General features: G+C 40.8%; 1 protein-coding gene across 2 annotated transcripts in view; it reads right to left on the bottom strand.

The window, feature by feature from the left end:
- Nucleotides 1-396: 396 nt before the first annotated feature.
- Nucleotides 397-10,608, bottom strand: part of SMYD3 (SET and MYND domain containing 3) — a 326,891-nt gene continuing 316,679 nt past the window's right edge. For both annotated transcript variants that reach the window (XM_015857596.3, XM_085543319.1), the window contains 2 exons: nt 6,516-6,624; nt 397-1,095 (listed from right to left, as the gene is read on the bottom strand). In XM_015857596.3, the coding sequence (XP_015713082.2) occupies nt 994-1,095; nt 6,516-6,624 (211 nt within the window). In that variant the 3' untranslated portion in view covers nt 397-993. The remainder of the gene's footprint in view (nt 1,096-6,515; nt 6,625-10,608) is intronic.

Genomic DNA, 10,608 nt, shown 5'->3' with positions numbered 1-10,608 from the left:
TGTAGGTGCTGGAGGTTCAGAGGCAAGCAGCACTTCTGTGCACTAGCAAAAGGTTTGGCTTCAGCCCTAAAAGAACTTCACAGTGATACAAGGATGCTTTCACAGCCTCGTCACCCTAGAAACCAAGTCATCCTAATTGCTTATTGAGTGCAGACTCATACTGCCTATATAAATGCACCTCTAGAAATTCAAGATGTGATTTAGAATATTGGGAATCTTTTAAAGAGCACTGGATCTTGCTTTTGGAAACCGCATCTAATGGGAAGTCAAAGGGAAAAATATGATCTCTCTACTTATTTATAAGACTACATATCGAAGTGCTGGCATAAACTGGTGCAAAGAATTGACTGGTCATCTCAATGAAGTTATATCATTTTGTTGCAAATGAAGGTGGTATGCGTTTATCTGTATTTATTATCAATTAAATCATGTGTTGTAAATGGATAATCAAGTGTTACCATCTAAATTGGCTGTCTGGTAGGAAAAATATACAACTGTGTTCTAGTCAACAAGCATAAGATGTAAGGCCAGAGATCATTCAGAGATAACAGAAAAGATAAAGAAATCATTACCTAAAAAGCATGTGAGAGGAGCTCAGCAGTTGTGTCCTATATCACTGAGATTCCAATCTGATTCTCAGTTGTTCTTACTTTCAGCAGTATTTGGATTTGAGGTTCTGGCTATTAAATAAAAACAAATTAATTTTTTCCTTGCTTTATGTTTAAGTTTGTAGTTTTATCAGCATGTCTTAAGATCAAGTACTAAGACTTACTTACTACCATTCTGACTCCTAGAATTTAAAAACTTTCTGAAAACATCACATATCCCTCCACACATTAACTCAATCCAGAAGATCATGGAGAAAAACACTTTTGTCAAGAAAGTAGGACCTGATGAAAAGATACCAGAATCACTGAGAAACTTCCTAACATAACAAAAAGAATTCTGAATCCTTTCTTCTCGAATGTCCTATTCTCCAGACTTGGATTTTATTCAGTGCACTTTCATGATGGCCTCACACTGTTCCTTTAAGTCCATCAAGGCTTGCATCAGGCTGTGATCTGTCCCATGGGTCACCTTCATAATATCATAGGCCTGGAGAAGAAAACAGAAAGGGACAAGTTAGACATTGTGCAGACTATGTACAGGGGTTGGTAACTGCAGTGGGACATAGATGTAAGTGCCAGCTCTCAAGGCTTCAGTGCGTGGCACAGTATCTTAAGTATCTCAAAACATATAACAATTTGTCTCTGACAGAGGAGGAAGTACTGACACATTATTCTTATATGTTAAATCTTCAAAGTTCGCTAATGAATTGCACAGAAGGATGTTTAGCATAGCAGAGGAAGGTGCTTTTGCACTGAGGCATGAAGGCAATTTTAAGATTGATTACCTATGGCTCCCAAGGTTTTGATACATTATTTCAAAAATGACTGTGGTATTTCTGTGATATTTAATAGCCACAAAGTCCAATAAGTAGAAATGGATTAGTGCTTAGCAAATAGAATTAAGTGCTCAAACTATAGATGGAGAAACTTCAAACAAGAAGAATCTTTGGAGGAATGAATGAAATTCTACTTCAAACTTCTAGAGATGGACAAATGTGGAAATTCTGTCATCACTTATTTTTGTTTCCACTTAGCTGCTTTTTTAGAAGAAGAGGTAGGCACCAAAATGTTGAAAGAACGAGATGAAATAGCAGTCAAAACAAAACAGTGTGCAAAAAGCTCTACAGTCAACTTCTGAGCAGCCACAGTGCCATTCTACTACATGGTAAAACACTCTGTTAAACAGAACAAAGGAAATTCCTTCTTCAGCATTAGAAATGTCTGAGAAACATGAAACAAAATCTGAAATCCTAAATTTTTGCTGTTTTATTTTAGGAGAAATGCAAAAGTCTTAATGGTTTTGCAAAACATTTTCAAGTCATAATTATTTTCCCTGAAAAGATTTGCTGAATTGTTTTTAGTGTTTGTTTTCCCTAATTTAATATGTTAGGGAAATGGTGTAAACAGCAGTTCCTTAGGTGTTTTATAGTTGAACATGAGGAATTCAGCTGTACAACAGCTTTATAAATATAAATAACGGATCAGGTAGTGCAAAAAGCAGTAAGAGCCCATCCTCAGCTGGCAGAGACTGCTAGATAAAGATGAGCCCTGCTATGGTATAGGAATGCCTGGATGGCACAGAGCAGAATAGCTGAAGGTTGGATCCTATGCATGCTGCTGTGCAGCACAAATGTAGCTACACTCAGGCAAAGTATGGACAAGATAACTCCAGGATAAAATGGCAAGGTATATTGGCTAGAGATCCAGACATATTCAATATCTGGATGGTCTCATCAAGAAAGGTGATGGATCTATTGTGAATGGGCTGTGTTAACAAGCTGTGCATTTGGATATGTCTGGATGCCAGGGCATAGTCCCAGGGCAGCTGACCTTGATCTTCATACCACCTACAAGACAAAAACCTGGCAATTAGTGATGGTTCTGAGCAGCCTGATGCACAGATGAAGATGTAATGCTATGTCCTGCTATATGTCTCTATTGTAACACAAAATTCCTTAATATCATACCACCTACCCTGGAGATAACACTAACATGGCTGACTTCTCTCTCACCTGCAAAAGTTAATTTCTTTAGTATGGCAGGTAAATGTACTCAGTCTTTGTTGTTCTGTCTCCTTCAGAGGAAAATCATACTTATCACATATGTTGAACTTCAAGTAAGAACCAGGCTATACTGAAGTCAGAATAACAATGACTTCTGTAATCCTGAAGGTACACTGGCATGAAGTTATGTAGCTATTTTTTGCAAAGATCAGCACAAAATTAGGGGTAATATCACCTCCAAAGCAAATGTTTTGTTATTGAGGATGTATAAAAGGTGTGGAAAAATATGCCAATTCTCTGGCACCCCTTTAATCTATGGAATCTTACAGCTAACCAGCAGAGCCAAGGCTGAGCAGAGTCTTGTTCTTGCATCTGAGAGGAAGACCACACACACAACAATCCTAATTATGAAAAACTATAGTGATTGCAAGGCAGCAGCAGAGGCTGCGGCGCGGCGTCATCAACCACACTGTCTCCCTGAAGAATATAAAACCCATTAGAGTAGTGGTATGACTGTTGCTCCATGAATGCAAATGAAATGCAGCACAGTCATTTGCTCCTGATTTGCATTGGGATGGGATGGGATGCCCATCGTCACAGCTCCCCGCAGATGCAAGATGGCTCCACTCCATCACAGTGAAAGCAGAAAGCAAATGGCCATGAGCTGAGATGGCATAAAGTGAAGGCTGACACATAAGAGTGAGTGCTTCTCCTTGTCTCCCTGTTGAGGGGGGCACTTGTGAATGCAGGCAGAGATAAAACAAAACCAATCGGTACTGGGCTGGTATACATTTCAGCACTTGAAGCAAACACCTAGAAGAAGGGAATTTCTTTGCTGTGAAACGAGGGAGGGATTTTACTCCTCTTCCTGCACTTTTTGCCATCATGCCAGGAATTTCAAGAAGGGGAACAACATTGTACCTCCTGCAGGCCTTCACAAGGCAAGAAAACCATGTCCATCAGCTCACAGGAGGAGAGGCACTCACTGCGAAGAGGCAGGGGTCAGAAGACAGGTCCAAGCTTTCTCCTGTACCCTGCATGTCCGCACAGAGTCTAGCTGCACTCAGCTTATGGGCAACCAGAGCAAAGAGTTTGCAGTGCTGTGATGATAACCAAAGACGCATACCAAACGTTGATACTACCTAGTGCACTTTGGGACAAAGCCAAAGGGCTCTGTGATTACAGTGACTGTGGTAGTGCTTCCCTTCCAGGCAGCAGAAAGGTACAGGCTAGGCTGTACAGCCGTGTGTGAAGATGCACGGGTGTGAACACACTGCACATCTGATGCAGAGGGGCTGTCAAACCACAGTAGCTCTGCAGCTGTGCCTGATTAAACAGGATTTATATGAGTGAGGTGAATTTCACTCAGATCCCAATTCCTCTGCACCTTCCACATCTTTCTCCTTAATGCCACACTGAAATTAGTCTGACGAGGGCTCCAACAGGGTGCTATTCAATGTCAGAGTGTATTAAGAAGAGTAATGAAGCAGAGAAGGCAATCAAGTTTCTGCTCTGAACATGTGGCATGCTCTGTTGACACATCTAATCACAAAAGACCAAACTGTGTTCCGATATAACCCCAGGACATTATCTGAGGTATATTAGGAATCACATCCTTTACTCACAACAAACTGGAAATTATATCTTGCTCTGATTTGTTTTGGTGTAGACAGCAATGAAGAGAATCAGTTTCAGATCCCAGTCAAAGAAGCACTGTACCCTGTGTATACAGGTTGCACAGGGATGACAGGACCTTTCCCTTCTGCTCAGCAGTGGGAATGGGAGGTAAGGCTCTCCCTGACTTACATCTAGGGGTGGAAAGGGGGAGATGGAAAGGGCAGCAGACAGAGATGCAATAGAATTAGTGTGTAAATTGTTCTGCATCCCAGCTGCAAAGCCCTTACTGTATACTTTTGCCTTGGAGACAAAGGTTAGAGATGCACCAGTGTGTGGCACAGAACAGTAAACAGCATGCTCCTTTCATTTTTTTTTTTTAAATTATTTTTTTCTATTATGGATAGAGATCAAAGCTTGAAAAAAGGTTTCTGTGTTAAGTATTGCTCTGCACTCAAAGAATAATGCAGTAACAATCTGGCTTGCACAGAAAACTTAGTAAATATATACAAAAAGCTAAAGCAGCTTCTGCTTTCATTGACAGCAGCAGAGATGTATATGTAGACAGAGATGGCTCTAGAAGAGTTAACTCCAGGTTCATTCAATGCTGTATCTTATTAGAAAAGCTACTAGAAGTCCACCTGTTGATACACTGCACCAATCTCAAGGAAGACAGAAACTCTTCTGCCTGGGAGCTCACTGTTTGCTAAAAAGGAAGGTCTGAATGTTCGGAAATAATAAATATTACTGGGGAAATAGCACAGCAGATTACGTGGCACACGACAGATATATAGCTTACTGTTGAATAATGAATGGAAAATATAATTGATTACTCTCACATCAGCATGTTAATCATCAGAATTGGCCACAATTTAAGTTAAATATATCAAAGGAACATTTAAGTTAGTTGGATTTAGTAAATATAATAATAATAAAAAAGCACTGTATCAAATATTGATTTATTATTTAAACAAGTGAAAATTAATAGTTATCCAGTTTGTATAAGTGATCAGATGTTAAAACCTAATAGATATGTGGGTTAGAAAAAGCAAGTACAAGATATTAAGTTATCCATAGAGTCCTGACTGTTATTTAAAGGAGATCCAGACAAGAGTAAAAGCCACTTCTCCCCTGTCTCCAGCACAGACTCCTGTCCCTTTCTACCCCAAGCAGCTGCTGTACTCCTTTGCCACACAGCTAGTTCATCCTACAGTACAGATATCAACTAAAGGGAACAAAACAACCAGCTACCGCACTGGAGAAGACTAAAATACCCCTGGTTAACTAGTGCTAAGATAATACAAAGGGCAAATAAAGAAGCAGAGGGAAGATATCAGCTTAAAGCAAGGCACTATACAAGCTTCACCCAAGTGTCAGAACTGGGGCCTGCTCCTGCCTGCAGCACTGAGCAAAGGCAGTGAAGAGCCAGCATCAGACACTGGAGGTGGGCAGGAAGAGGAGTTGGAGAACCTCATGGAACTGGTATTGCCTTCAGGTTAACTTCAGCAAAGGACAGTTGGCAACACACACAAATGAGCCAGGCCTTTCTTGAAGCAGCATATTGTCCAGGGGGAGAAAAATACCCCAGCAGTGACGCAGTTTGAGATGGGCTGCGTCCTGAAGACACATCACTCCTGAAAGGGGATTCTTTGGTATACTTAGGATGATAGTAAAAGCAATATAATGTTGTGCCAAATAATCCAAGGTAGGAGGAAATGAGTAAAAAAATCAGTTTAGGTCCTGCAGGGACAGCTTAAAACCAAAAAGTGACTAGTAAAACAACTGCAAAAACATATTGAAGAAGATGGTAAATGATACAGAAATAGGAGGGATCAAGAAGCATGCCTGTTTGTTGTGTTTCTCACAATGAAATACAAGCACTAAAAGGCAAAGTTCTTCTACCCAAAATCACATACACTTATTCGGAATAAGGAGGGTAGAAACCACAGCTCTGCTCTTTGCTTTCCACTGGTCTCAGACTCTCTACACTATGAGAGTAGAAGGCACTGAGATATTTTTATCTCTTAGCTCTAATAGTCATTTTTCATTCAGACACCTCTGAGCTATCAAACTGTAATTAGCAGTGACTGATACCAAAGATAGGCAGTGCCAGAAACACTTTGCAACAGTGACCCATCACCACATTCAGCTGCAGCCTGAGGAAGCAGCACTGATGATAGAAAAAGTGGTAAGGAATATCCAAAGGCACAAATTACAGTCAGGACAGGAGGGGAGGGAATCCATGGTGGGTTTAGGGTTAGGGAAGGAAGAAGCAGTCCAAAGTACTGACCTGTTTCAAGGTCTCCAGTGCCTGTGGTAACATGCCTTGACTGTACTGCAGTTTGCCCACTCGCATCAGCTGCACAGCCCTCAGTGGATGGAAATCAGGATAATACAGCCTGCGGAGAAAAGGGAGGGAAACGCGTCACTGTGCCGGCTCTCACCTTCACAGTCACTGCCTCTGTGGAGAGCTATTAGGGTGGGACTGCAAAGTCCTTGTGAATGTTAATAAGGTACTCAGAGAAAATTAGCTGCTCTACCAAGAAGCATGAAACACTGAGGGGAATTAGAAAATTATTACTCTCCATCTCAAAGGAGTGCCTTTAACATTATCCTGTTAGAAAGTGACGGGAGTGGGATTATTGCATTTGCTACTGTTGGATAGCACAATAGCATTTACTGTACTTAGTATTGCAAACAGAGGTCGTTCACAATCCTACATCCCCAAAGAGGTATAATTTTTTCAAGGAAGGTTCAGTAGGAAAACCTGTCCTGGATCCTATAGGATGAAGGAGAAGGACTGCACATGACACCGAGAGTATCATCATTTCTGAGGGTTTGTTGCAGAATGAACTGGTAATTTGTGTTCAAGGAAACATTTTGAATTTGACTCGTGAATACAGGCAAGGTATTTGCTCGCATGAGGAAAAACTCCTTTTCTCAGTTTTACAGAAGCAGAAGTTTTCCATCAGCCTCACTGGAGTTACTTTCAGAACAACATATGTTGAGATGAAAGCAGAACTGTATTCTCTTTTCGTAAGACGTAGATGGAGGGCAATGTCATCATTAATTCTCTTCAAAACACTCACGAAATGTCATAAATCTAAAATGAAGATCAGCAAGCATCATGGAAAATGCTTGCACACCCCAAACCCCTTTTTCTGCTGGTTTCACACAATTTCAGTGAAGACACAGAAACACAAGGGAAGCATGCCTGGTAAAAACTCAGCACCATGACCTATGAAGGCCTCTCCCAAGGAAGCAGAGAGCAGCTTCATGTGAAGAATCCATCCTGAATTCCCACGTACACCAACCTGTTCAGACCACAAAAACTACAAGAAGTGCACAGTGGTGTTCTCAGCCCTCTCAGGGGTTGCAGCCCAAAAAGGCTGGAGCGTCAGTAGGCTAAAGGGAAGAAAAATGGCAGTACTTGTCTCAGCCCAAACCGATTGCTGAGGAATTTCAGTGATCAAGATAAACAGATGCTACACATTTATCCAAAGGGTTATTTTTAGGTCTTTTTTTTCTGATTACAGTATCAATTAACATGGTACTGTCTGCTGCAAGTTAAACAAAATAAAAAATGCAATAAAGTCAGAGATTTGGGTGTGGATTAGTGAAGAGTAAATAGGAATTGCAAATGTAGCATGGCACAAATCGCAATAGTGATAACATGCACAACTTTATAAAACTTGCTATATGATGATACCAATATGGGTACATACTTCTGCTCTCACCTGTGACTGTGGCAATGAACTGAGTAAACAGGTAATTAACAGGTAAATCTGAAATACTGGGTTGCCTGGGGCAACAATCATGGCCATAGAAGCAGCAGCAAAGAGTTTTGCATGGATAACTTTCTGCAGTCCTCAGTAGACTTTGCTGTACCACGACAGCTCTGATTTCTCTCTGATCACGTGGACAAATCCAGGCTGCGCTTCGGTCTGGCAACATGTGGCTTGCTGAACTTCACAGGAATCCACCAGAGTGCAGAATCTGTCCCTGCATGCAGATGGGTCTCTTTATAGCTCACACGTTCACTTGCAGTCAGTAAAGATTTACCACTGTGGTATGGGTAATACCCAGAGAAAACAGGAGGCAATTTAACAATGTCAGGTACTCAGCCCAGACTACCAACCATAAACTAAAGCAAGTGAAAATTTAAGATGAGGACATGGGAGGACTAAGTGTGGAACAACAAGCTCTGAGTTCATAAATATTTACAAAGCTATTTCACTGCACTGATTTATGTTGAGATCTTATGCATGTATATAGTTACATTTGCAAGCCTTAAAATTGACATTTGAAACTACTATTTATTATCAGATTCCGGAATAAATCTGTTAAACTATTGGAACACCTTTCAAGAAAGCATATGCATTGAGTGAGTTTATAAAAGAAATCTGGGCAGCTTGCAGCTCTTCTGGAGGATGTGTAAGTGGGCAGAAAGCCATTGGCTTCTTCTAGGCATCCCCAGGATTCAATACTGTGTAAAGACAGCATGGCAAAAAAAGCTAAAAAGCAGTGTCAGGTACTTGAGAGCAAATCTGTTATCCTTGTATGTTGCTCTGAACAAAACAAATGGATATATTTAATACTAAGGAAGACATTTGCCAGCCAAAGAAACTGGTACCTAAAGACTGTCAACAAGAAAATAACACAACTATAGAGGAACATATGCTGCAAAACATGGTTCAGCTTGGGAAGAGTGGGATTTCAATCTGAAAAAGATTTTATGAGATTTACCAAGGCCTGCGGCACAGGAAGGGGAACAGCATCGTATTGAAAGATGAAATAGAGAAAGACAGTTCTGTGTAGTGATGTTTCCTGCCCCTTGGCACTGGACAATGCACGGCAGTTCACTTGCAAAGAGAGATTACACAGACTACAATAACTATCAAGTAAAGCTGCATTGTAAACAAGAGAACTGGAGGAGATCTTTAAATTTTAAACCCCACATTTAATCTAAGATAGTGCAACTTTGTTTCAGCTTCTGGCTAACAGCACCCAAGCCAGCCTGTCCCCTGCCTATCTGCTGGTCCCCAGCTTGGTGTTACCTGCAAACAACAGCAAAGCAGCTTCTATTGCCTCCTCCAGGTTTTTGGTGGAAGTCCAGTCCTGAGCAGTACCCTACAGCACCAACTGATACCAATTGATCTGGTGGCCCAGCCAGGCAGGAGGGTTGGAGCTTCATGATCCTTGAGGTCCCTTCCAACCTGGGTGATTCTGTGATTCTGTGTGATTCTATTTGTTACCTATCAAGCTGTCTGCTCATCTGCACTGTAATATCCTAACTTGGATGTCAGCTCCCTGACCCTTTTGGCCTCCTATATGTTATAGTCAGTAACCTGGCCAGCTCTATCAGTGCCTTTGCCGGAGGCAGCCATCAAACCCAATGGGTTTGTATGGGTTACACTCTCTCAGGGAAAGTTCCCAGCTCAACTCTCCTTCTGGGTTGTGCCTGGTAGACTGACAAGTAAGAGCAAGGCAAAGAAAGCACTGTGTCACCGACTATTCAAAACTTCAAATGAAAGCTATTCCTTAGACTCCAGGTAGTTTACTTCAGTATTTCACTGTTCCAGGAACCAGCAATTTCTGCATTTTGTTCACTTAATTGAAGGATATCAATTTTCAGTAGACAAAGATAAGGCCAATACTTTGTAAAGCCATAGTAGTTTCTAATACACCATGAACTCGATAGCCCCTATTTGCAGTTCAGCCCTGACATTCACCTTGGTGAACCTCCAGAGCAGTCACTGTTCATATACTTTATAAAGAAAAAACCTCTTCATTCTACATATCTATTTCAGCTCTGAATCCCTTCAAGCAATCATCCGCATTCTTTTATACATGGCAATGTAAAAAAAAAAAAAACAAACCAAAAAAACAAAAAAAACCCCACAAATCAACAAAAAAACAAACTTGACAAATTTTAGTCAGCTCCTATTTCTTAATACAGTGGTTCCTCTAATTTCACTCAAATGATCTCCCATTAGAGCATACATAACCAGAAATGCTGTGTTCTCCCAGGAGCTAAAGCCTACTATTAAAAAAGAAAGAATATGCAAAACCATTGTCTTCTCTGACACCTCATATTTTAAAATAGACTCCCAGTTTCCTGTAAATCCGTCTGCAGGGTTAACATTTGCACCTTTGTCTTCAGCCTGACGTAATTAGAAGCAGGCAGGATTTGTAAAACCTGAAATAAGGGTTTAAGACGGAAATGTTACAAAGCTCTTTAATATGGTGACACGTGAAAAGTGATGCCATACATGACTGCAAATTGCTTTCTAGTACCTTTTAGCACAAGTAAATATGACAGCATAAAAAGACATAAAGCAGTTTTTGGAGCCACGGCAACAGAGAAGGAATTAAGAACAGAC

This window comes from Coturnix japonica, chromosome 3 (genome assembly GCF_054131305.1).
Source record: "Coturnix japonica strain WE chromosome 3, WE-NBRP24, whole genome shotgun sequence".
Taxonomy (NCBI): Eukaryota; Metazoa; Chordata; class Aves; order Galliformes; family Phasianidae; genus Coturnix; species Coturnix japonica.
This window is presented reverse-complemented; position numbering and strand designations above follow the sequence as displayed.